The sequence below is a fragment of the Cryptomeria japonica genome, chromosome 11 (genome assembly GCF_030272615.1).
Source record: "Cryptomeria japonica chromosome 11, Sugi_1.0, whole genome shotgun sequence".
In the NCBI taxonomy this organism is placed as follows: Eukaryota; Viridiplantae; Streptophyta; class Pinopsida; order Cupressales; family Cupressaceae; genus Cryptomeria; species Cryptomeria japonica.
This window is the reverse complement of record NC_081415.1, coordinates 332796129-332823948: the sequence shown is the minus strand read 5'-3', so window position 1 is coordinate 332823948 and position 27820 is coordinate 332796129. Positions and strand designations below refer to the sequence as shown.

At 35.7% G+C, this 27820-nt stretch overlaps 1 protein-coding gene across 2 annotated transcripts in view; it reads left to right on the top strand.

The window, feature by feature from the left end:
• Nucleotides 1-27820, top strand: part of LOC131075102 (uncharacterized) — a 318013-nt gene that overhangs the window by 236559 nt on the left and 53634 nt on the right. For both annotated transcript variants that reach the window (XM_058011935.2, XM_058011929.2), the window contains 3 exons: nt 4528-4581; nt 4708-4749; nt 15571-15649. In XM_058011935.2, coding sequence (XP_057867918.2) covers nt 4528-4581; nt 4708-4749; nt 15571-15649 — 175 coding nt within the window. The remainder of the gene's footprint in view (nt 1-4527; nt 4582-4707; nt 4750-15570; nt 15650-27820) is intronic.

Here is a 27820-nt window from a genome sequence, read left to right as displayed (position 1 = left end):
CATAAGACTTGGATTTTGGTTACTGATGGCTGTTCTGTTCTTTTATCATTAATTTTTATTAGGAGTTAGTATGCTTATAGGTTGTCTCTAATGAGAAAAATGTCTCTAAATTCTCAGAATCCATCCAACTGGTATAACATAAAGGGAAGCAACTAACACTAGGAACTTGCTGAAGTGCTTGTAAAGGTGGGACTGTATTGAGAATGGCTTCATACTTTCTCTTAATACATGCTCCAATCAGCAACTCATGCCTAAAAAATAGGGATATGCAGGATATTATCATAAACAACCTGAGAAATGGCCCTCTGCTGCTAATAAAAGTTGGAAACACTTTCATAATCTGAATACCTATCAGCCCTGTGTCTTATTTCTATAGAAATGTGATGATAGAAAGATGCAACAGTAATAAACTGTCACGCATGCATCATTGGATCTCTTGCAAAACAAGTTGGAATACATTCCTCAGCACATTGCTGTTAGACCTCAAAAGATTTTCACTTGATAATTGACACAATGGTGATAAACCTACAGCAACCTTAAATAAAATCCATTCAAGGTTTGATAAAGCCTTCATTTGATATTCGTTTGATATTTTAAGCCTCTTAATCATTTTGATAGACCACTTTAAGTGACAATATTTCCTATTGAGGTCTATTTTAAGCTTCTCAAACCCAATGCTGGTTCCAGGAGTTCAATATGGAGTTGCGTAGGTTAACATCTATTTTGTGAAAACCTCCTCAAGACATAACATACCAAGAGGATAGTAGAATATGCCCCCACACAAAAACCCTTTGTTCTAGAAGCATTTGGGCATGTGGAGATAAAATGTTATAAGTTCCTGAAAACTCTCTAACCTTCGTTCTGCATTCCAGGCCATTACTCTTTCTCTGCAATGTGGATAGGATTCATGAAACCCAAAATTTCTCCAAAAGTTGTTGCAACATGGATAAATATTTGCCCATACCCCTGCAACGTGGATAATTTGTGCCACAAATTCGAAAAATATCAAGAAAGAGAGGCACAGGTCTTACACCATGAATGCAGGCCCCTTTATTGTGCCACGCAACAAAATGCCTTACTTCCTTCACGCTATATGGGTAGAAGAGAAAGACCAAAACTAATTTTTCCCTCTCCTTTTTCCCTCTATGGCGTAGAAGCTTGGCAACAATCTGTCTTTTCTATTATTCTCCTTTGGAGTCCAAAACCTTTACAAGTATTTATGCATTTGAACACCCCTTTGGGATTCATGACCAAAGACTCATTCTAATGATATAAAACCATTCTAAAAAACTTTCCTAGGTACATATTTTTAGGCCAGTGTGACAAAAAATATAACAGCTCTTAACAAATCATCTTTTCTAGCTATCACTACTTTACCTTTGCTCACTAATGTATTTCATGCTTTTGAATGTGCATCTCTAGGTCTTTAATTTCATGATACTTTAGCAACTTTTGGCAATGACAATATGCCACCCATACTTCAAGTATTCAATTGCACCTCATTTTGCATTCCCTACTAAGCCTTCACTTCCACCTTCTGGTTACAACTTCAAACTATCCAAGAAAACACACTATTACCCAACACATTGTTTCCCTTGTTCTTCAGAAGACCCCACAACAACATTTTGGTTGTCAAAAACCATAGTTTGTGTTACAGGACTAGCCTCAATTTCAATATTTCTAAATAATTTTCACAACCTGTATTTTGATCATAAACACATGTGTGCACTCATTGATGTCAATGAGAAATCAAGTTTTCTTTCAGAAAATGGGTCTAAAAAATGGATCCAAATGTTGGTTTTATTTATCATCACAAATTTGAGTCTATAAACCAGCAAAAGGAATACTGAAACATAGTGGTCCTCTTAACCAGCAAATGATAGCTTCCTTTGATAAAATGTAATCTCGCCTTCTAAGGAGTGAGTGTTAGAGAATACCTAGAGCCTATTCAATTCCCATAGGCTAGATGGTATGTTGGTGAGGGAATGTTTAATTAATTAAATTAAGCTGTGCTAAACTATAATTTATAGGCAACTTTGATTTGATTAATCATTTTTACAAAAGTTGAACATTTGACTATAAAGTGACTTTCTGAGGCTCCAAAAGTAATTAAACATTTTAAGGATCACTTTATGAGAAATAAAGAAAATTTCTTGAAAGTTCGAAAAGAGGATGTAAAGGAGTTTGGAAAAAAATGACTTATCTTTGGCAAAATACATTTCATCTTGAGAACTTTGGACAATTTGTTCAATTAGGAACCCTAGGACAAAAACTCCAAGGGTAATTGGCTTCGGAGAGGAAATTCTTCCTTTCAGTTTGGTGGCATATTTAGACAAGATTCACAATTGTACTGAATATTTGTGGAGTAAGAGATTGAATTGAAGTGGTATATCTTTCCAAGTTTGCAGAGTTATAGTTTACACACTTATAAAAGTTTTGCAGGAAAATAATAAATTATAAGGAGAGTCGGATTAATTGAGCTGGATTGCTACATCTATGTATTTCCATTTTTGAATATAAGGATGCCATGGAGTGATGTTAGATATTAATTTGAAAGTGGAAGTTGTCGTCTATGAAACCGTCTGCTTTGGAAAAACAGCAGTTGCATGGAAATAACAACCATTTTCCAACAAAGAATAGGCCACACAAGTAATTGGAGGGTGTGAATGATTGATTAGACCATTTATGCAGTTAATTTCCATATAGAAGCCAAGGTAAGGTCTGTAGCTAGCAGAGGGATGGAGATTTGAGGGCAAGAAAACTTACAAATTCCTGTTCATTTTCCTGAGGGTATTGCATGGGATAAAAGGCGGGTATGTTGGTTCGCACCCAAGTAAAAAGGAAGATATCTACTGCCACCGTTAAATACATGTTTTCTAGCAATTTCCTGGAGGGTTTTATGGCCATGACCCGCTTTATAATGATGCAAAATTATCATCATAAAGGGAATAGCTGTGACAATCTAGGTAGATGTTGAGGTGATGTCAATATGTTGATTGCATTTTCCAGGCATTACTTTAATGCGAAAGCTGAAGAAGGGGAAAATCGTGGCACTTCATTGCTGCCATTCTGAATGGCCAGCAAGGAAATTGGTACCATTAAATTCCTTATTAATGATAATCCGTTTCTTAACTGTATGCTCGATCAATTCTTCTGTTGATTATATAGAGCAATGTTAACATGTAATCAGTATATATATGTTTGTTTTGAATAATAAGTAAGATTTTTTCATTGCAGCATTGAGCATCAACTTTTCTATTTGAACCTCTACGAAAGTCATGTATGAAATTGATGTCAGCTTCCAAGGGAGTATAAACAATTGAAGCCTTCTACTAAACATTCATAAAAACAAAATTATACCAGTGAGAAAATTCATACCTGCTCATTACATAAAACTCTTACCCAAAGTGCATAAAGTGTTTGGTACCCCACATAAGTGAAAGAATGAATGTCATTGCAAGACATTCATAGACAATAAAAGAGGCGAGGATTCATTATACTATATCATGTCATCAATGGTGAGGAGTACATTGGCCTCTTAGTTTAAGATACAAAAAGTGTCATAAAATTCAACGCCAACTACCATTCAACTATTGCACTATTATCTAGTTCCCATGTCTTGTGACCACTTACTCTTTTCTTGGAACTGACTTGCCCAAGCCCTTGTGTTTGTCCTTTCACTCTTCTTTTCCAATTGATGAATTCTCAACCTCCTTAACTGTCCCATCAATAGCGCTCTCTCTCTCTCTCTCCCCCTGCACACTGTATTTATAGGCATTCACCTAGGTTAGTGTTTATCCATGACATATTCTGATTTCGTTCTTTGGTTGACTTTTTTCCTGCCTTGATCTGCTAATGGAAACAGATCTGCATTTCCTAGCACATTGGGAACTACATGTTGAGTGGAATCTGGTTGTCTTCCACTTCCGTGTGCCCAATGTGTGACCATTCTTGTTTTTTTGGTCCTTTGTCTCGATCACCAATATGTGATTTACCTTATTTCTTCTCTCAGTATAGGGTTGTTTGCAAAATTTGTTATTTTGCCATTTCCAGTGCCAATAATTGCCAGAATGAAAAAAAATGATATAGCCACCAGTTTGCACCTCCCATTAAGAACAACAAAAAACAGGTCATCTTACAATTTTTACATCAACTTATGGTTTTATGACTTATGTTACTTAGCATAACAACAAACTCACTACATGGTACATTTTTGAACTGTTTAATTGCTGAATTACCAGCTTTGACCTATGTAAGCAAAAAGTGACCTAGTTGATTAACATGATTACATCTATTCATGCAAAATCTGTTCATACAACTCACCTTGATAATAAGTTGTAAAATGTAACAAGTAGATTCATCAAGGAAACTCTTTTCTAGAAATTCCCTTTCATATGGCCCTAATAAGTAAAATGTCACAATCATATGAATAAGCTTTGGAAGGCTCAATGAGTAGTCATAATCCTAAAGAATTGACTAATCAACATTTATAGTTTCTAACACTTTTAGGATTTATTTTTTTTGTAGGTTCCATATTTTGCAGCGTCATTTGGAGTTATCTATGTACTTGTTAAACCATGCGTGAGTATCAGAATTTGCATTTCTTTTCCGGTTTCGTTTCTTTTTGTAATATTAAATATATTTAAGTATAAGTAGTAATCTAGAAGAAACAGACATAAACAACAATTCTTATTTCATCTTTCACAGATTTATGTAATTGTATCACAAGGAGCAAGTTCAAATGACCAGGTCTTCCCTCATCTTTCTTACATTTTAATATTGGTTACAATCCAAATTTTTTTTTACTTTTCTGTAATGTCTTATTAATCAAAGAGAGGAAATAAATTAAGCATCGTTTCATTTCATCTGACATGAATATCATCTTTCCTCGCTAGAGTTAATGTTTTCTTCATTTGTTTGCAAATGTTAATTGTAACCTTATTTCTGAGATTCTAATATTCAACTGTCAGTCATGGGGGTTTTTACATTAACATTAAATCATTTATTTTATACATCTCTCTTATGATTCATTTTCCTGATGTCCACTCTATCTACATGTTACATTTTATCATAAGTTAGAATAGCCTGGTTATATGCTGCCATGAGATACTCTGTACAAAGAATATTCTAATATAACATTTTCTTATTTTTGTATCTCCAACGAGAAGTTTCTCATCAAGAGGCATACTTTTTCTTCGTAAGATTCCTTCATATTCTCTTAAATATGTGAGCATTCTTGATCTATTTTTGTGTTGAAGAGTCCAGTATTGTATGTTTGAGAGTGATCTCTTACTTTTATCTTTGTGAGAGATTGTTGTATGATACATATACTCTTTAATGCAAGATTGTGCTTTTAATGCAAACTATCTTTTTTAATGTAATATCTGTTTTAAATTCTTCAAAATGTTGTCTTCATTGTTTGACATTATGTCAAAGTGCAGTAGGAGTGTGGTGGGCATATAACTTGTCAAAAAAAGAAGGAAATGAATTGAAATCTGCAGAACAAATAAAAAAGAGATGAAATACCTAAAATCATGTTTGGCATGAATGAGAATATGTATATCATATAACAATATTTCATGAATTTGAAAATTAAGAGACTGTTATGTACCTAAGGATATGATATTATAATGCATATAGGTAGATGGTGATGCTAACATGTAGCACACATCCCTAAAGTTAGTTATATTGGGTCATATGGACAGTTTTTGTAATTAGTTATATAAGTAATGAATAATCCTACATTAGATGTGGTGGTTTACTCCAACATTAGGTTATTAGGTCTATATAAAGTAAGTTAATATCATTGTTAGAAGATGCAAAAATTATATAAAGGTGCACCTTATTGTTTATAAACAAACAAAATTTTATAAAATGTGCGCCTAAGCACAAGGCACAACTTCCTTGCATTGTCTACAATTTTAAAAAAAACTAAACAAACAAAAACTGCACCTCCATTTTATATTCTAACTTGGCATCTACTTTTGACCTTAGTCTTTTCTGGTTTATGCTGGGCCGCATCCTTAAAGCTAGCCACAACCTTTTACATTTTCTTTATCTTGATTTTGGTTTTCTATTTTAAATTTTCTAATTTTTTTAATTTTACAAATAGCAATTAATAACTAATAATAAATTATCAATTTAAAATAATCAAAATTAAAAATTACGGATGAGTTACAAAAATTGAAAAGTTGAAATTCTAGATTTTGACATGAAAACCTATGACATGACTAGAAACAACTATTTATTTGAGACACAAACAACACATTTTTCATAACAAAGAATTGTCATGTAACAGAATCAAGGTTTGGACTAGATACAACAAAATCCTAGCTGCTCTTTAGACTTGTATTTCCTTATCTCTTGTGTTTCAACATATTTGGCAGCCTTCAAGACTATGCAATTGTGCTGAGAATCACCTAATGAGAAGTCATAGTTTATGTTTCTACCCTTGATAAAACTTTACTTTTGGATGGTTAATATGGTATCTACCACATTAATTTCTCCATCTCATCCATAAATGAGTCGTGTTTTTGTTAAATGATTTTTTGTTTAGAATATATGCTTTGTACTTTTCCTTATAGTGGATAGATCAATGGCCAACTATACTAGCACATGACCCCCACTCCACTCTTGTTTATATTAATCCCTTAGCTCTTTTCTCTCACAAGTTAGTAGTAAAATTTGAGTCAAGGCAGAGAGTTGGCCTAGTCCAAAGGTTACTCTAAGCTAATAAAAACATCTTTCTAGTGAATTTGGAAGGAAAAGAAAAGTCCAATCCACCGAATATATTAACTCCCGTAAGGCATTAGCTCAAATCCATATAAATTTTTTGTAACCGACTCAAATTTCAGTTCTTTCCAATCAACAAATTTTTGATGTGGGTAAGGTGAGAGCATAGAAAGACTATAGTGAGGATAGTGGAATTACGTTGAAAGATATTGGTCGCTAGCTAATGTGGAACAATATAGGGTGTAAGAGAAATCTTGCATCACCTAAAAAAATTGTTTGTTTTGTTTTCTATTAGGAAATAGCAGGGTTTCTATTTGTAGTAAGTTGGCATTTGTGCATGTATGGACATGAAATCTTACATAGAGCTCCAAAATTGTAAAACTAAGCTATTGGTGAAGAAATCACCTCATTATCATTTGTGGTTTGTGAGATATTAATGTTTTCATTTTAAAACCCCCTTGTAAAATCTTTGAAGTCAAATTTGAGGCATTTAGACGCCACTTAGTGGCCCTAAACGGGCCCCAAATTTGGCCAAAAATCCAAAGATCCCTAAAGGACCCTTTAGCAGAAGCCCATTGTTTTGTGGATTCAACGAGATTTGTGGCTTCGAAGGGACTTGCAACATTTGTTTCAAAGGGAGTTTCAAGTTTGAATAAGTGCTAAATTTGTTAGCTATCGATTTTAAAAGTATGTTCTGTAACTTCTATTTATATTGACTTGCCTCCTTTTGACTTTAACTTCTGTTAGTGCTTCTACTATTCTATAGTATAACTATAAACAAAACATACTTTAAGTTTAGTAATCGTCTAAAGTTCTGAACATTGTATAATGAATAAGAAGTTATTGCATAATATCTTCCCCAATATACAAATTCAACTTTAGATTGTTTTCTTTGATTCCTTGAGAAGTTTCAATATATGTACTTCCTGTACTGTTTTGTTGGACAAACATGTGGGGATGGGAGGAGGGAGGGAAGTGAGGGGTTTATTTTATGGCTCGGATGGGTCGTTACTCGCCACTGTCAGCTCTTAATAGCAACTTGATTCACTTCCCTTTATTTGAGAGATTTTAGATGTTTGCCTTGAACACCTTGCAGTACTGGCTATCATCTAAAATTTCATTGGTTGTCTCCAATATTAAAATTATCACTTGTTTTTAGTTTATTTGATTGTAATGAAATTGGGTGTCAAACCTTTAACATACTTTTGGACTTGGACTTCTAAAACTTTGGAGCTTAGCAAGGATTGATATTTGTGTATTTGGATCCAGATAATTTTAATTTTTGACTATCATTCAAAGATGGCCAGAACTAAGAGAAGATTAGGGAGTTTAAGAGCTGCTAATTTCACTTGAGGGAAAGACATGTCACTAGCTGTAATGTTGGAAAGGACTAAGAGAAGATTAGGGAGTTGAAGAGATACTAATTTCACTTAAGGGAAAGACATGTCGCTGGCTGTAATGTTGGAAAGGACAACTACAAAAATGATGGTTTCACGTTTGAAACCATGTTAGTAATGCAAGAACAGCTGCAGAATTATTAAAGTAAAGTTTGGTAGCAAATGGAAAGAGAACCAAAAATCCAAATCAGACAACAAAATGTTATGACTAGAATTTCTTTCACCAAGCTTTGTCAAACTCAAAAAATAAAAATTACTAACAATTCTAGTATTAGGAATTGGAAATTGTTTTTGAATTTAATAATTTATTGATCCATGTTTGGTCTCTTACCTTACTCTCTTTTCATAAAATCAGCAAAGTGCATTTATTGATCCATAAATTTAACAAAAATCAGCAAAGTATATTTATTGATCCATGTTTGGTCTCTTTTACTAGGTTTCTTTCAATTTTTTATAAAAGACAATGGCTTCTGCAACTAGAGGTGGTGGAAGTAAAGTTGGTGGTAGAAAGAGGGATCCTTTATGGAAACATGGCACACCGGATGCATTTCAAGGAGAGGTTTTTTGTAACCATTGCACAAAATCTATGAACGATGGCATACACCGACTCAAATATCACCTTGCACGAAACACTGGTCAGAATATGTAATGTCCCCTTCTCAGTGATGTGCATTTAATGGTCCATTGGCCTATTCCGGAGCCCTGTAGGCTAATTGGAAAGGAGAATTAGGGTTTCCAACTTTTGTGGAGTTTTGCATGAGCTTTCTAGGGTATGTCAGGAGGGAATTCTTTAGTTCTACTTATGGTTTCCTTCTGGGTTTTCCATGAACTCCAGGGTGGCATAACATGCATTTGTTTCTTTCATGAAGTCAGAACTTACTATTTTTAGTAAGTTAGGGTTTGGTTGTTTGGTTGATGTAGTTCTACTGAGCTTTCCAAGCTCTTTCTCTGGGTGCGAAGATTATGTTTTTCGGAGCAGCATTTCTTGACTTCTATTTTTAGTAAGTGGTTGTGTTGAGCATTTCTATTTTTAGCAGTCTCGGACAGGGTTCTGACTCAACACAATTCAGTGGTCTTCATCGCACAACTTCATCCTTGATTTTGGTATTAATTAGTATTGGAGTTATAAGTTATTTAATTAAATATTAATTCCTTATCCTAAGGTTTGATATTTAATTTTAAATAACTGATTAATCGTGTTTTGGGTGACTTAGGGAAAAGGATAAATATATGCTACTAATATCATTATTTCCCTTAGTCAGGTGGCGCTGAGAATGATTAAACATGTCATGTTCATATTGTTTTAATATTGCAAGTTGTTCACCTAGCAAAAGTTCGAACTTTGCCTAGGGAGTTGGAAATAAGTGGACGCCATTTTGAAGGGACATGTTTAATTAAATTCAAATGTGTTGGGTGCATTGGAGGACATGTAATTTGGGCGAATTTGTGTGGATTTGCATTTGAATTTGGTGGAGCAAGAAGTTATAAATAAGAGCCTTGGGCTCTCTTTTTGGATCATCTTGAAAATTTGTAATGTTATGTTGTCGGTTTAGCGACAGAACTTGAGGCTTCGGAGTGCGTCTCCCTAGTGCTACCCGGTTTCGTACTTGAAATACAGTACCTAGTTGTGCATTGTATTCTCCTACATTCTCAGAGTTTACCATAGACATTTTTGGTGTTGAAGTGATTCTGGACTCCCTGGTTTTGCCTGTGGCTGAAGCATATTTTCGATCACACCTCTTTGCTAAAGCGACTGACGGTTATGGGTATCAGCTCTATCTTCCTTCCCAGCACTGGCGATAAACTTTGTAAGTTTATAGCACGTTTGTTGGAGTTTTGAATTTATTATGCCAAATCGAAATTCTTAGGCTAGGCGTGGCTTTTCTGTGTTGCATTGGGATGCGTGCAAAATAAATAAGGGTTTGTTTGGGGTGTGGTTTTGATTGGTTGTCATTGCTTATGATGTACGGTGGGTTTGGGACTGGTTTGAGTTGATTTGGATGTAAAATGAGGGAGTTATGAGTATTTTGATATTTCTATAGGCTGCTGGTTTGTTCTTTCAGCCTGTAGATTGGTTGTAACAGAAATTTATATCCTTATTGTAGAAATCTATATTACTCTGCTTCTTTCATCTCTATTATTGTAAGGTTAGGTAGTAGTACTACTAACCAGTTCTATCTTTGTAACTCTCATCCCACTGAATAAGTGGAAGAGGCTGGCTTGCCGCCTGGTATTTGGCAAATTTGTAATTTTCAGTCCTCCCACTGAATAAGTGGTCGAGTGATAAGTTAATGCAATTGTCCTCCCGCTGAAATATGTGGTTGAGTGATATCTTGATGTAATGTCCTCCCGCTGAAATATGCGGTAGAGTGATTGAATCTCAGTTTCTTGTCATTTTTCCCTTGGTCGGTTTACCACCAAGAGTTTGGTTTCTATCCTGCTGGATAAGCAGAAGGGGCTGGCTTGCCGCCCAAGCATTGTAATTTCAGTTGATTGTTGTTGCTAATGATCCCCGAAACACCGTATGCTCTCACCTTCCCAGCTTGGGCTCTCGGTGAACAAAAGGTGGAAGGGTTCCCTTTCAATAGTTTGGATTATTTCTCTAACCTTAACGGGTTGTGGTGATTGCTTGTATTTCTTATTGTTAAAAAAATAAATAAAAAATTACTGGGATATTACAGAATATTACGCCATGTGAAAATTGTCTTAATGAGGTTGAGAGGGAGGGAAAAGCAGGGCTTTAAGAATATGAGCAAAAGAAGGCAAAAAAAAAGAGGACAGTAGAGGCAATGGCAACCCCAATAACAGATCCTAGTTCTATAGGATCGGGAAGTATGGGGGTGGGCAGCAATATGTCTATTTTTTTCATTCCCCGTAACACTCTTGGCGCGCAACCTAGATTGCAAGGTACTTCATGTAATAAGGAACTGCATCAGCAAGCAAAGGTGGCATGTGCTAGATTTTGGTATTACAATAGTATTCCATTTGGTATTGCTTCTAGTCCATATTGGGAGCAATTGGTCACTACATTGACTGTGGCAGGTAAAGGGTTCAAGGCCCCAAGTCGTTATGAGTTGAGTGGGCCATTATTGTAGGATGAGGTCCAAAACACACTATAATTAGTAGAACAACAAAAGAGGATTTGGGAAAAGAATGGCTGCACCATTTTATCTGATGGATGGATGAATGGAAGGAATAGGACACTTGTCAACTTTCTAGTTGCTTCAGGGGGATATGTGGTATTTTTAAAATCGGTTGATGCCTCAAATGAAGTGAAAAATGCGGAAACGTTGTGCAACATGTTGGATGAGGCGGTGACAGAAGTGGAAGTGCAAAATGTTATTCAGATTGTGATCGATAATGCAGCTGCATATGTGGCAGCTAGAAAACTTCTACAGGCTAGGCATCCAACATTATTTTGGAGCCCTTGTGTTTCTCATTGCCTTGACTTGCTCCTTGAGGACATAGGGAAACTAGGCTGGGTGAAGAATGTCGTTGAAGATGGAAGGGAAATCACAAAGTACATCTACTACCACACATGGGTCCTGGAGCTTATGAGACAACACACTGATGGTAAGGATCTTGTGCATTCAGGAGGCACACATTTTGCCACTAATTTCCTCAACTTACATAGCATATTAGGTGCATTGCCCAACCTGAAGCGGATGTTTGTGAGTGAAAGTTGGTTGGAGAGTCCTTATTCTAGGAAGTCTGAAGTAGAGAAGGTCGTGAAGACCATTTTTGATGATAGATTTGCCAAACTCATGGAAGAAATCATCAATGTAAGTTTTCAAACTTCGATTGATGATTTATTTTTTAATTTTATAATATTACATTTTGCTGATTTTTGTTAAATTTTTCATATATAGCCGTCAAAATTGTTGGTGAGGGTTGAACAGATGGTGGATGGGGATAAAAACTCCATAGGGTATCTATATGAGGCCATGGATAAGGCCAAAGAGGCAATTCAACACTTGTATGGGTCAGACAGGACCAAATATGAACCCATATGGTGCATAATTGATCGGCGGTGGACCGACAACTCCACCAACATATTCATGTTGCTGCCTACTATTTGAACCCCAAGTTTTTTTCTCCCGTACTTTCAAAGTAGATGCAAAGGTTCAAGTTGGCCTCGATACATGTATTCAAAGGTTAGTTGTTGCTGAAAGAATTCAATACCTCACACTTGATGAGTTATAGAGTTATAAGAAAGAAGAAAAGCCATTGTTTTCTTCACCTATTTGTGTTCGTAAGAGAGAAACCCTATTGCCAGGTAAAAAAAAATGTGCTCTTAAATTTATTTAACCATTATTTCAATCTTTAAGTTTATAAAAATCTTTACCAAGTTATAAATGACAATTTTATCCTTGTAGATATGATGTGGTGGGAAGATTATGGTGCCACAACACCTAATCTTCAAAGGCTTGCAATCCACATATTATCTTAGCCTTGTAGTGCTTTTGGTTGTGAGCGCAATTGGAGTGTTTTTGAGGCCATTCACACAAAAAGGCGCAATACGTTGACTCAAAAGCGCTTGAATGACCTTGTATATGTGTGGTACAACCTTTGATTGTATGAAAAGAGGGTACAAGGGCAGGGTTCACATGAAGCACTTGACCTAGATGAGATTGATCCATATTCAGCAGATTGGATTTCTGAACCTGATGGTGCTACTGTTGATGTTGATGTGGAACCATTTTTCACTGACGATCACTTAGCTGAGTTGGAAAGGGAGGCAGCTGAATGGGCGACAAAAGTGGTAGAATGTGAGGAGGCAGAAGATGAGTTTGCTGATCTAGCAGAGGCAATTCCCTCATTTGTTGAGGATATTGCAGCAGTAGCACCATCTACTTCAGCATCCACTCAGTGGCAACAGAGGTTTTTGAGCTTTAGTCGTAGACGAAATTTATTATTTCTAATTTTCATTGATACAAAAGTTTGAACTTAATACGTATTCAAAGAGTGTATATGTTTTGTGTTCTAGACTCTACGATATGTATTTGACTCAAACTTATTTAGAAGTTGCACTTGGTTTTTGGTATATGATATGTATTTAACTCAAACTATGATTTATATATGATGGAAAACAGTAATATGTTATCATGTTCTATAAATTTAGTTTATATGTGTGTTTTTTAAAGAATATTTTACGAAATTGTATATTTTCAAATGTTTGAAAAAATTGCCAATTTATTGCCAATTTTTTCTCGATTTTTTGTTGAGTCGTGATTTTAAAAAAATTTTGGGCCAAAGATTTATTGTTGGGTAAGAGTTTTTCATCCAACACAACAAAAACCTTCCTTCAAAAACAATTTGGTTGACTATTCCATCATGATGACCAGAGATTTTAAAACAACTTCATCTTCATTGTATTAATTTGTCTACTTTTTCCAAGGTTTTGGTATGCATATCTTGATCCACACTCAACCTTAACAAATGAAATTGAAAACTTCTTGAGAAACCTGCAAAAATAATGGAAAAGAAGCCTTATTTATGTGTGAAGGACAGAGATGAGATTCCTTGAGTTTGAATAACCGACAATGAATTGTCTTCATACAAGCACTTAATTAGTTATTCATGCAACTGCATCTTTTTTTATTTAAATATGTGACATAGAAAGTAAGTGGCCGAGTGACCCAAATAGTACACTTAGGTCTAACTTAGAGGCAATTTGTATGTTGGATACAGTTTCCTAGTGGCTCAGCCACCTAAGATGTGTGCTTGGAAGAAAAAGAATGGCAAGGTGTAGACAAAATGTGCCAATGTCATGATCAAATCCTTATTTCATGCTAGGTGTAGTTTTATGATGAATTTGATATTTTTAATTTTTATGATTGCTGAGCAGAATTCTTACTGAGCAATGCCACCACAAATTGGCACCATACAAAAGTGTTCCTATATTTCTGCTATTTCAAATGCCTATGGAAAAGTCTTACAAACACTTGCCATTTTATCCTTTGTCTTATCAACCTCAAAAATGGGCATTACAGCCCAGGTGCTTCACTTAATGCCTTGCCATTTTTAGGCAATGTTTCATAAAGTATTCACTATCCTTTTGGAATATTTTCATGCTGGATCTGCTGCCTTTAAATGGTTTCTAACTTTGGCTTATTTTCCTCCTTTTATTGGCCAGTGGAAATTCATGATGCATCTGCCATTATATAAGATCCCTGGGCAGAATATTTAGATGGCATTGCTAACTTCAGATGACACTCAAGACTTAGACATTTTATGCTCCTTCCTAAGGTGCACTTCGTTCCATTTATTGACACTCTTTTACATATTTTCATGCTGGCTCTGCATCTGTCAAATGGCAACACACTCATATCATTCCAACACTTGCACCTTGGGCAGAGTTTCATCAATGCATTGCCGTTTCTTTTAACTTAAATCTTGGGATGGATTATTCATGACATAGCCATACAATATATGCACCATCATCTAACTTGTTTCTCTCCTTCACTAGTAGCACACCTTCATAAGTTGTTTGTCATCACTTAGGCAGGGCTTTAGAGTGTATTTGCCACATTTTAAGTTCAAAGTGCACTTTCATCAATTGCCCTTTTGATTTATCTCTTCTTGGATGATGACTGAAGGTACTCCTTATACTTATTCCCTGCTCACCGTTCTTTTATGCTGCTGATTTTTCTTCATTCTCCGATCCATCCTTGATCATCATTATTGTTTACTCCTTATGGAGTCGAGGTGATCATCCAACCCTGCAAAAGACATTAGTTGAAATACTAGGAAATGATAACCTTTGCAAACTAATTGGAAGATAACAATTGAATTGGAACTGATGTGAATGCAAGGAGTAACCAACAATAGATTGTCAAAAAAGGCATAAAAACTTAATTTTGTAGGGGTACCAACACAAAAAATTATTGAAAGAGTGCAAGTTAAAAATTTTAATCGAAGACTACCCTCAAGGTAAAATATAAAATATTCTACACAAATTTAGGTACACATAGAAATCTCAATTCTGGCTACATCTGCACTATGCAAGTATATGTTAGAACCAACACATTACCTCTCAGATTTCTGATAAGTTGAGTCTTTGAAACCAGTTCCTCCCTTATTCCACTAGAGTTCTTGATCTGTTGGGTCTTTTTGATCTGTTACACTTCCACTAATTTCCCTTTGTTCTTAGCTACACATTTCTTGTTTGGTTCTAAGAGCCATATTCATTATTCTTCACTGGTGCTTGTGACTTTCATTGTACTAGAAAACCATATCAAATCATATTATATTTTAATATTATTTCAATTATATAGCTTTCTGTCACTGGAAATTACTTAAAGAGGAAAGAACGATCACAACATCACTGAGCTTTGTTTAGGATTTTCGGATATGCATCTAGTATAGTAGAAATAGTTTTGACATATATTCACTATTTATATTAAAACATAGATACTGACTTGATAGTATTTTATGGCAGGGCAAAGCTCAGGGATTTCTTATTGGTGTTCAGTCTCTTGCAAGCTTAATTTCTCCAATTGCAATGGGTCCACTTACAGGTATTTTGTATGATCTTTGAGAAGGATAGTATCTCTAGGTGATCTTAGATTGTGAATGCTTTTAGCAAGTAAAAATGCCTTTTTTTCAAGATGTTATAAATGCTTCTCATAAAAATTAAATTATTTGAATCTGATCTAATAAATAATTTGTTGTAGCTTGTGTGTACATATTAACAAGAAATAAATAGTGCAAAAACATCACAGATATAAGTTTTCCATTTATTGTTCAAGTGAGTTTGAATAAATTGTGAAGGTTCTAGGGGTAAAATTTCAACAAAACATGGATTGAAATTCATTAAAAAATTAATCTAGTAAAAGCAAAATTTTGAAAAAATGTACAACTATGATAGCAAGAAGCACACCCTTTTTATATATGGGAAGTTGTGGGTGGAAACTAAATATTAAGACACATTCTAGAGTAATTGTTATGCCTTGTATACACACCCCACCATTTTCTGTTACGCAAAATTCACGAGGATCCCCTTTGTTTTCTTCATTTCTCTCCTTTGCTTTGTTCTTTTTAAGGTTTTTTCTATAGTGTCCTACCCCTGTTTGCCACTAAATTTTTGCACTTTACCTTAGAGGTAATTCTGTCAAACAGTTTTCATTTATTCACTGATAAAGAACAATAACTTGCTGGTCATGAGGATTCAGTTTGCTGATGTCTTTTTGTTTGTTTCAGACTTGCAATATTTTTCAGTTTGCAATATGTTTTGAATAATGTTAATATTCAATGCATAACACAGAAGGCAATCTTACAATATGTTATGAATTATGTTTATATTCAATGCATAACATAGAAGGCAATCAGAATTGGGAATTTGCAAATTCTAGGCCATATAACCAGCAATGGAACACCAAGCCAAATAAGGAAGTGTTGACGTGGCTAAAATCGTATTGCTACAACTCTATCCGGCCAACGCAAAATAGAATTTACTCATTGAGTATCCTATCGTCTCTTGTATAAGGAAGCCCTAATGCTGTTTAGTTGATCAATGGGGATAACCTCAAGGTTCCAAATGTCAGTTCATGACTGCGGGATAGCTCAATGATTGATGTGTTTTGCTAGGAGCACAAGGGGCCTTACGTTTTGCAACAGGCTAGTCTGCTGGGAAATAAAAGCAAAGGAGAAGGGTTTAGGAGACCTATAATTAACAAGACTGGTATGCGGGTAGACAAATTCGACATAACCAATCCCTGCTTGGCCAGAATAACTCACAACCTCACAAGAATGGTGTAATCTTCAAGGGGACTTAGAAGATTTTCCGACTACAGATGCATGCCTAAACACCCAATTTTGGCGCAGCTCAAATGGACACCTGCAATTGAACTAAGCACAATTTTAAAGCCTTAGGCTAACCATACAAAGAGATACACAATCAGCATATCTCCAATGGTATGAACTCGAATTCATCAAATACCTGCACACCAAAAGGATCTATCTAACATGTTGAAGGAAACCATGCAAACAAAATAAAACCAAGATGATAAACACCAATATCAATGTCCATTATATTGATTTTAGCTGCTATTACAACAATTTCTGTAGCAGTTCTACTCTTTTCCTAACTAATAAAATCTAACCTGTTCTAACTGTCTACAAAACTCTAACAATCTAACTAGAATCTAACAATCTAACCCTTACAAAGAGAGGCATCCTGCCTTTTATAGATTTTACAATTTGAATCAAGGGTTAGGATTGATTGAATCCAAGGGCTCTGATCTGCCTTCTAGAACTTGGCAGCTTTAACCCATGCCCATTTAATCCTCAATTATCTCCCCAACCACATTTCCAACTACCTACAACTATTTGGATTCAATTTGGTCAATCAGGTAGTTAGAAATAACTGACCTGTGTCCCTTTGTTTTGAATACATCAGGTGGGGCCCATAGGCAGTTGTCTTTTACAATAAAACAGTTTAGTTTTCAGAAACTGAATTTTTGGAATTAAATCCAGTTGTGCATTTTTTTGAGAATGCACATTTTGTAGTGCTTTGTGTTCTTGGTCTTCAATCTCGTTGGTGGATTTCAACTCTGATTCAGTAGTGGCACGCTTCCTCGTGCTTTGTCTTTTGATCCTATGCTCTGCATCCTCGCTTCCCAGCGTCAATCGCGATCAAGTCTCCTTGACGTCGTTGATTTGCAAGCAATCAATTTCACTTTTAATAATCATTTTGAAAAATTAAATAAATTAATTTAACAATCATCTTAAATTTTATCTTTAAATGCCCCTTCTCCAATAGTGAAATTCGACCATTTAGGGAAAAATGTGAACTTTCATTTTGACTAAGTGAATTCGACTTCGCACTTTACCACTTTGTTGGAGAAAACTCGGCCCTTAAGGTGAAAATACAAACACCTTTCAAAAATTTGGCTTATCACGCCAAAATGCAAGAATTTTAAATGCCTATGTGAATGTCAAAATCGGGTCTCCTAGGCAAAGTGATAATAAATTGGCCCCCCCCTCGTATCCTCATTTCATCTTTTTACTTTAAGGGAGAAATTCGGGCTATAAGGGGGGAATGTGTGATCTTACTTGGTTTAACTTTATCTTGCAAAACATTCAAAATTGGCGAACTTATTCCGCTTTCTCACCCCCTTTCGAATTCGGGCTTTTGGGAGATATGAGCGATTTAAGTTTAACTCGGCCCCTTTAATTGATTTGAGCGATTTTATTTGGCTCTTTTGGTATTTGGTAATTCGGCCTTTAGAAGGAAAGCGTGAGAAATGTTTCAAAACGCTCAAATTACATGCCAAATTCGAGCTAAGTGAAAATATGCGATTTTTGCTTTAGCAATTTCCTTTTAACTTGCACAATCGGCATTTCATTGGCTTTTGAAAGCCCGACAAGAAGACAATGTTTGCATTTTAGGGCAAATGCCCAAAATTTCCCTTTTGTGGCATCGACCTGTTGTTTATTTCGGCTTACCTGGTCGAATAGCACGAACTTGATGTCTCTTTCTGTTATCCTCGGCTCAGAGCTCTCTTTGTGCGCTTTAGATTTCCCTTTACATCTTCGGCCTTTACGGTGACTTTGCACGATTTGAACCCTTTTCTATCTTTTCGGCTTATCAAGAGAAATTGCGCGATTTGATTTTTTTGGTTGACTTAGGTTTTCAATTTCGGCTAAGAAGCCGATCTTGCAAACTAAAAGTGTCTTGACCCTTTTCAGTTTATAATAATGCTTTGTGAGCTTTAGTTGCATTTCGGCCTTAGAGGCCGAATTGCGCAACCTAGGCCTTTAGTTCAAATGCCCCTCTCATGGTAATTTTAGGCTACCAAGCCTAAATGTGCGATTTCTCTCATTTTGGCACTTTCGGCCTATGGGAGGATTTTGCGAGCTTATTTTCCTTCTCTCCATCCTTTGGCCTATGAGGATATTGTGCGTGACTTGGTTTGTGCTTTTCGGCTTACAAGCCAATTTTGGGAGCTTTGGCTTGCAAAACGTCGAACCCTTGTTGGATGAATTTCGGGATTCACAGGGCACTTGGAAGGTCCTTCATTCTCTTATGGGAAGACCAAAGGAAAAACTGGGGGTCCCCTGTCAAGGATGGGGATGTGGTGCAATACGCACAACAGGAAGGAGTAGTCAATTCTGATGAATCTCCTAACACTGAATTTAACAGATCTGAACCCTATGAATAACTAGTGTAAAATTTATGATACTGTTGCACACTCTGAACTTGATTGTCCCCAGATGGAAAAGGTGGCAAGAATAGCTTAGGCTGATTCATAGCTAGCTAGTGGTACTGGGGCAGGAGACAATTACGATATGGGGACTTCCATGACGTTGGATACCATTATATTTCCTTTTGAACAAGATAATTGATGCAGGACCACCGGAGTAGTTGAAACCAGCATTTGGATTTGTTCTCAGTGAGACATCGATCCCAGTATTGGTGTGTTCTTACCGGTTGGTTTTGTAGTGTATGGAACGAAGATGAATCGGTTTGCAGGTTGTTTCCGTAACTTGTGGATCATTGAGCGATGTTGTTTTGGGCCTTGTTCGATGTTTCCGGAGGACCACGTGAAGTTTTATGCATTTGAAGATGTTCTTGGTGATTTGGGCCGACATGTTATTGTTTACACGTTTCATCATGAACTGGTTGGTGTTTGGCCGACTTGATCAAGTTGTTATTACTTGCAGATGCTATAAAGGAAAAGTTAAGAGATTCATTTTGCATGACAGCGGTCGGAGGAGGAAGAGATTGAGTGAAGATGTAGTTTCCGGAGAGATTCTTCTCCGGGGGGATTGAAGTCCAGAGGGACTGAGGTCTGAATCAGTGCAGACTGTTACCAGAGGCCTATTTGTCGAGCAGAAGATCTACAGATCTTAGATTTGTGTTGTATGGACTGTTTTGTAATCCTGGGCTGCGGTCCAGCATGTGTAGCCGTTGAAGGCTTATGTAATTCATTAAATAGATATAGTGATTGATTTATCTAGTTATCGGTTATATCTAGTGTTGCTTCTACCAGTTAGGGTTGCTTACCTGTTATATCTTGTGATCTATTACCGGTTGTCGGTATCTTGCATGGTGTTTTGGGTTATAGGCTACAAGGCGGGGATGTCCTTCATTGGATCTCCCTACCTTGACTGCGTTAAGTGGTATCAGAGCTAGTTTGTGAACCTGTTGATCGAAGAAGACCCGATTATGTACCGGTTGGTTGGAAAGGAAGTTGAGGCAGCTTGTAGACTTGTTCAGATCGCCGAACATGAGGCAATACAAGGCTTGCAAGTAGACCGCCAAACCTAGAGCTTGAGCTTGAGGCAGTTAGTGGGTGGAGACTTGAACAGATCGCCGAACCGAAGCAGGCTGCAGGGTGGACCGGTAGATCACCGAGGAGAGGCAACCGGAACCTGTAGTCAGACCGTCGAACCCCTTAGGCAGTTGCAAGTACCTACTGATAGATTGTCGAACCAGATCAAGTGATGGGATTCACTTTTCAATTAACCCCGAGAGTCTGATGCAGGAGCACCGGAGTAGTTCAAACCGGCATTTGGATTTGTTCCCGGTGAGACATCGATTTCGAAATTAGTTCGATATTGGTGTGTTCTTACCGGTTGGTTTTTCAGTGTATGGAGCGAAGATGAATCGGGTTGCGGGTGGTTTCCATAACTTGCAGATCGTTGAGCGATGTTGTTTTGGGCCTTGTCCGATTTTTTTGGAGGACCACGTGAAGTTTTATGCATTTGAACATGTTCTTGGTGATTTGGGCCGACATGTTATCGTTTACACATTTCATCATGAACCGGTTGGTCTTTGGCCGACTTGATCGAGTTGTTATTACTTGCGGATGCTATAAAGAAAAAGTTTAGAGATTCATTTTGCAGGACAATGGTCAGAGGAGGAAGAGATCGAGCGAAGACGTAGTTTTCAGAGAGATTCTGGTCCGGAGGGACTAAAGTCCGGATCAGTGCAGAACAGTGTAGACTATTACCGGAGGCCTATTTATCGAGCAGAAGATCTGCAGATCTTAGATTTGTGTTGTATGGATTGTTTTGTAATCCTGGGCTGCGATCCAGCATGTGTAGCCACTGAAGGCTTATGTAATTCATTAAATGGATATAGTGATTGATTTATCTGTTATCGATTATATCTGGTGTTGCTTCTACCGGTTAGGGTTTCTTACCAGTTATATCTTGTGATCTGTTACTGGTTGTCGGTATCTTGCATGGTGTTTTGGGTTATAGGCTGCAAGGCGGGGATGTCCTTCATTGGATCTCCCTACCTTGACTGCGTCAATAATGAACTAGTGCAAGAAATGGTAGATGTTCAAAATACCCAACAGTAGGTCAAGGGTAATTACTTTCTCCAAAATAAGAACAAGACTCCTTTGACAACTTTGATACCTCCCAATAATGATCCAACACCTCCCAATCACAATGCTACTAACAATCATGTGCCCCCTAAATGAGCACCTAGTTGGAACTAACGCGAAGCAATAGACTATGGCACGTGAGACTCAATTCCCTGCTAAAGGGAGTTATGATGTAACCGAAGACATTAAAAAGACTCACTCATATATGAAACTGTTTGGCATCTTGCAGAACTTCCCGTCCCAAAGAGAAGCTTTGATCAAATCGCTTTGTAAAACAAATACTAGACCCAGTTCATCAAAGAGAAAAAGAGAAAACAGTGGCTACACAAGATGACTTGGTTTCTTTTTATAAAGGTAAATTGGAGTCCTCACCATTTCTCCTAAGCCTTAGAATTTTTTGAAAGAATTTGCACAATTGTCTAATGGATTTTGGATCTTTCAAAAATGTAATGTCATACTCTATTTGTAAGAAATTCAGTCTAATGTCTGTCAAAACCAAAGATGAAAAACTCTTACTCAACAATAACTCTTTTGGCCCAAAAATTTTGAAAACTCGAGACGGCAAAAATTTGGGAAAAAATTGGCAAAACTCAGCAAATTTATTGAACATTTGAAAATATATAATTCTTAAAATATTCTTGAAAAACACACATATACACTGAATATGTAGAACATATTACTGATTTCCATCATATATAAATCAAATTTTTAGTTAAATACATATCATATAGTAAAAAATAAGTGCAACCTTTAAATGAATTTGAGTGCAATACATATTATAGAGGATTTGCATTCCTTGAATCTCCTTTCTATAGAGTTTAAGTTCTCTTCTACTTGGCATCTTCCATAAAATAAATACTTTGTTCAATAGTTGGCATTGGCATGTGCACACAAAGCCTTTCAATTTTTCAGATCATCTTATACATATTGATGAATGAATAAATCGATTTTCAGCTCATCTCATACGCAGAGTTAATGAGTTTTTCTCCCAATTTTTTGTGACTTTTTCCAACAAATTGCCTTGATTTTTTCAAAAAACCACCTAAGAGTTTTTTGCAGATTAAATTGTGGCCATAAATGACTCACGATAAATCGGGAGTTAAACTATTTTTTGTAGATATTTTCATCTATGGTCAAAATATTGAAAAGGGTCACACAACTTGACAAAGCTAAAGTGAAAGTAATTGGAGAACTCAAAGATGTTACATATCCAACTCGCATATGACCCTAGAATATAACAGCACATAGATATACAAGTTGTTGACATCCTCAAGGTATATGGGATGCTTTTGACTAGAGATTAGTCTAAAAGCATGAATGGATACTTCACCGTGGACTTCACACACCTTTGGTTACCCTGGAGAGGAAATCAAAATCAGATACAAATTGACAATGAACCCCGACTTAAACACATGGCCATTAAGTACAATCACCCCAATGAAGTATCTTTTGCCCACGTAGAACCAAGAGTATATTGAGTGGATGAAATTCTTACTTTCCACATCATTGCTGACAACAATCAAACCCATCTCTTTGATATCTTCACTCTAAACAAGTTTGTCATGAAATTTTTATTGATAAAATATTCTAGACACATGAAATTTGTGCCTATGATCTATTTATTCCTATCTGGTGCCACATACATGGAGAGCCACACTCTAAATTTTCATGTAAATTTTGCGTAGAAGTAGCAGAAGTATTTGATCCTGACTTTGCAGGATCTACCACATATTCCCCACATCAATACATTGCCTAGTCAAAAAAAGAGATGATAGATCCAAGAAGTGATGATGCTAAAATTAGCTTTTAGATGTAGGGATATATTGTACGCTTGAATGACTACTAGTCATAATTTGAACATATTTCACCCCAGTTTGTCCAAGGATATTTAGATGAGGATCAAGTACATTTGGTTACGATTGAAGAAGAGCTCTTATTAGAGGATGAAAGTGAAAAGGGATGAGGAAGAAATTGAATATGCAATATGCAAGATGTCCATGTCCAATGATCATAGTCTCTCTCAATCTCCTGTACAATTAGGACAGTCATCTATCCCAACCATATCTAAAGTTCCTCGATCATTTATGCTCTAGTTTAATGGTTTTTGAAGAGGATTACTCTAGAGGATATCTAGAGCCAACAAAAGAAAGATCACCAACACAATGGATCAAAATGTCCAATAACAATGAGAAATTTGGTGAATATCACCTAGCTATTGCATCAAAAGAGGATGATTGCCTTGGTCCTGTCGAAAGTCCACAAACAATGGAAGAAAATATCAGTTTTGAGGTTTATGATTCAATGGATCTAAATCCAAACAAGGAAGTGGAGCTGGTATAGAACTAATAAATCTGAAAGGAAAAACTTTCCTGGCTTCTTTCTAGTTACAATTTTGTTGTATTAACAATGTTGTTGAGTATGAGGCATCAGTCCATGGTCTTCTTTTAGCTCTTAAAAGGAAAGTTGCACACATTGAAGTACAAGGTGGCTCTCAACTAGTGGTTAAGAAGATACACAACCAATATGTTAGAGTAAAATGTTTTATTTACTTAATTAATTTAATCATATTGATTAATTAATTAAGCACCTTTTCCTTTTTCACTTAAGCTAAATTTAGTAATCTTTTTAGGCATTTAATAATCATTTAATATGCATGCATCCCTTAGGTATATTAATAATTAATTCATTATTAATTATTAATTGCTTTTTACGGTTTTTATCTTTAGAATTAGATTTCTTTATAAGGATGACATATCCTTCATTGTAAATCAAGCAATATTCAATCAAGCATTCAATTCTTGTTATTGTCTTCAATATTCTCGTTTGTTGTGCAATTTCTCCTTTGTATGTAATACGTATTCTTGCGGATGATTATCTGGGCTTGTGGGAATTCAACAATCATGAATTCTAACATGGTATCAGAGCTCAGATCTGAAGACCCTGTTTGCCTTTTTGAAGGTATTCGCGATTCCCAGCAATCAGAGCACCTTGGGCTCAAACCGACATTGCCATTGGACTCAGAATGTCCAAAAACCCCAAGATCGCCTGTTCATTCGCTCAGATCGAACACCATTTGCTTCAGAGAGAAAATTTGCCCTCCTTGGCTAGCCATACAGATGCAGGTACAATACAGGTATTTTTTTTTTATTAAAAAAATTTTAATTTGGGGGGCATGGGTTTTTTTTAATTTTTTATTAGATTTTTTTTTAAAAATCGTTTCTTTTCTGTTAGTTTTTTTATAAAAACTTTTCATGCCTTTTATTTTTTTAAATAAAATGTTTGCATGCTTTTTTATTAGTTTAAACTTTCTTTGATTACATGTGTTTTTTGATTTTTTAAATCATTTTTTTTATGCATGCATTTTTTTAATAAAAAAACAAATTGTTTTTTTTCGTTTTTCAAAAAGTTTTTTTTGGCATATGTTTTTTGATTTTTTAAATCATTTTTTTTTATGCATGCATTTTTTTAATAAAAAAACAAATTGTTTTTTTTTTTTTTTCAAAAAGTATTTTTTTGCATGTTCTTTTTTGGTTTTTACTCAATTTTTTTTGCATGCATTTTAAAATAAAAAACAAATTGTTTTTTTTCTTTTTTTCAAAAAAAAGTTTTTTTTGAGGGGCCCTTTTTTTGTGTTTTTTTAAATAAAAAAACTAATTTTGCCCTAATAAGTAAAATTGGGAACATGTTTTATTTCACCTAACCTGTATGCAGTGTTCTCCAACCGGCAACCTTAAGGGGGGCAGTTTTGGCTTCCTTAATTTCACCCTTGGCTATATTCCAACCAGAGGGCATATCATCTGCATAGAATTCTACAGGGCATCATTTGGTGGCAGCCTCATCTACATGTTTTCCAGTTTTGCACACTTGCATTTCATGTTGTATCTTTTTCTTTGAGCTATTTTGTACACACACTATCATAAAGTGCCACACCTCTTTGTCCTTCGTCTTTTGATGACACATATGATGCAATCCTTTTGTTTTGTAGATTAGGAATTCGATATCAGACCTTTGACCTGTCTCCACTATTGAGCATGTCAATATGTTTGTGTAACCGATGGTTCCCATACTTGGTCTGTGTGCCTGATCTTTATCATCTATAGCGAGTGATTCATTGTCATTGACATTGGTACCTGATTTTGTCACATTTTGAGGTTTTTGGTGCAGCATTAGTTCTCATTCTTCCTATGGAGGAACATTTATAAGAGATTCTACATTTTTTGGAGGGCTTCATGGTCTTCCTTCATCTCTTTTTGGAGAGGAGTTTTGTTCCCACTGGGTTTTCTCCTTTTCTCCACTTTACAAAGATTTGCATGTTGTGATTGGGTACCTCATCAGTCATCAGGCCTTGTTGCCGGGACCCAAATTTGCGTTGTTGCATGTAGTTGCATTTTTTGCATGTAGCTGCTTTCATGCACTTAGCTTTTTGGCTACTACCTAGATTCATCTTAGGGGGGGTGTTAGAGTAAAAGGTTTTATTTACTTAATTAATTTAATCATATTGATTAATTAATTAAGTCACTTTTTCTTTTTTCACTTAAGCTAAATTTAGGAAGCTTTTTTAGGCATTTAATAATCATTTAATATGCATGCATCCCTTAGGTATATTAATAATTAATTCATTATTAATTATTAATTGCTTTTTAGGGCTTTCTATCTTTAGAATTAGATTTGTTTATAAGGATGACATATCCTTCATTGTAAATCAAGCAATAAGCAATAATCAATCAAACATTCAGTTCTTGTTATTGTCTTCAATATTCACGTTTGTTGTGCAATTTCTCCTTTGTATGTAACAGGTATTCTTGCAGATGATTATCTGGGCTTGTGGGATTCATCAATCATGAATTCTAACATGGTATTAGAGCATGTGAGTATGTTTGTGTAACCAATGGTTCCCATACCTGGTCTGCGTGCCTGATCTTTATCAGCTATAGTGAGTGATTCATCGACATCGACATTGACATTGGTACCTAGTTTTGTCACACTTTGATGTTTTTTGGTGCAACATTAGTTCTCATTCTTCCTATGGAGGAATATTTACAGGAGATTCTACATTTTTTGGAGGGCTTCATGGTCTTCCTTCGTCTCTTTTTGGAGAGGAGTTTTGTTCCCACTGGGTTTTCTCCTTTTCTCCACTTTACAAAGATTTGTATGTTGTGATTGTGTACCTCATCAGGCCTTGTTGTCGGGACCCAAATTTGCATGTAGTTGCCTTTGTTGCATGTAGCTGCATTCATGCACTTAGCTTTTTAGCTTCTCCCTAAATTCATCTTAAGGGAGGGTGTTACAGTAAAAGGCTTTATTTACTTAATTAATTTAATCATATTGATTAATTAATTAAGCCACCTTTTTCTTTTTTCACTTAAGCTAAATTTAGTAAGCTTTTTAGGCATTTAATATGCATGCATCCCTTAGGTATATTAATAATTAATTCATTATTAATTATTAATTGCTTTTTAGGGTTTCTATCTTTCGAATTAGATTTCTTTCTAAGGATGACATATCCTTCATTGTAAATCAAGCAATATTCAATCAAGCATTTAGTTCTTGTTATTGTCTTCAATATTCTCGTTTGTTGTGCAATTTCTCCTTTGTATGTAATAGGTATTCTTGCAGATGATTATTTGGGCTTGTGGGAATTCAACAATCATGAATTCTAACACAATATACCTATAATGACAAACAACTTGCCATGTATCGGAACAGGTGTGGAGCCTCATTGAGGACTTTGATGCTTTTGATATTTGTCTCATTCCTAGATGAAATAATCATATTGCAAATTCTTTAGCAAATGCAACTAGCAGCCTAGAACCAATGAATCTAACAAGGATGGTCCCAATCCTAGCAATACCAAACAACATTACCAATTTCCAGGTCTATAAATATGAGAAGCACATCTTAGAATTCATCAACAATTCTAGTTTTTTTCAAAAATCAAATCATTGATGAGTCTAATTGTAATCTCATGGAACTTGAAGGTGAAATGATTATCTTGAAATCGAATAGTATTCCCAAAGGCATGGTAGCTCTAGAAAGGATTTTTTATTCTGACCCTAAAGCTGTATCAACAATTCCCTCAAATTTTGAAGAAGCAAAGTATGAATCCTTCAATCTGGGAACAAAAAGTGATGTCAAGAATGTGTTCATTGAAAAACATGTACTATTCTAGAAAAAAAAGACATTGTTGTTGCATTGAAGGATTTCAAAGAAGTGATAGTTTGGGTATGAGGATTCAACACTATTTGACACTTCAATAATTACTCATAGCATTCCCCTCAAACCAAATGTCAAGCCTTTTCGACAAAGATAGATGCCTATCAGCACTCTTCTAGAACTCTCATATATAAACAA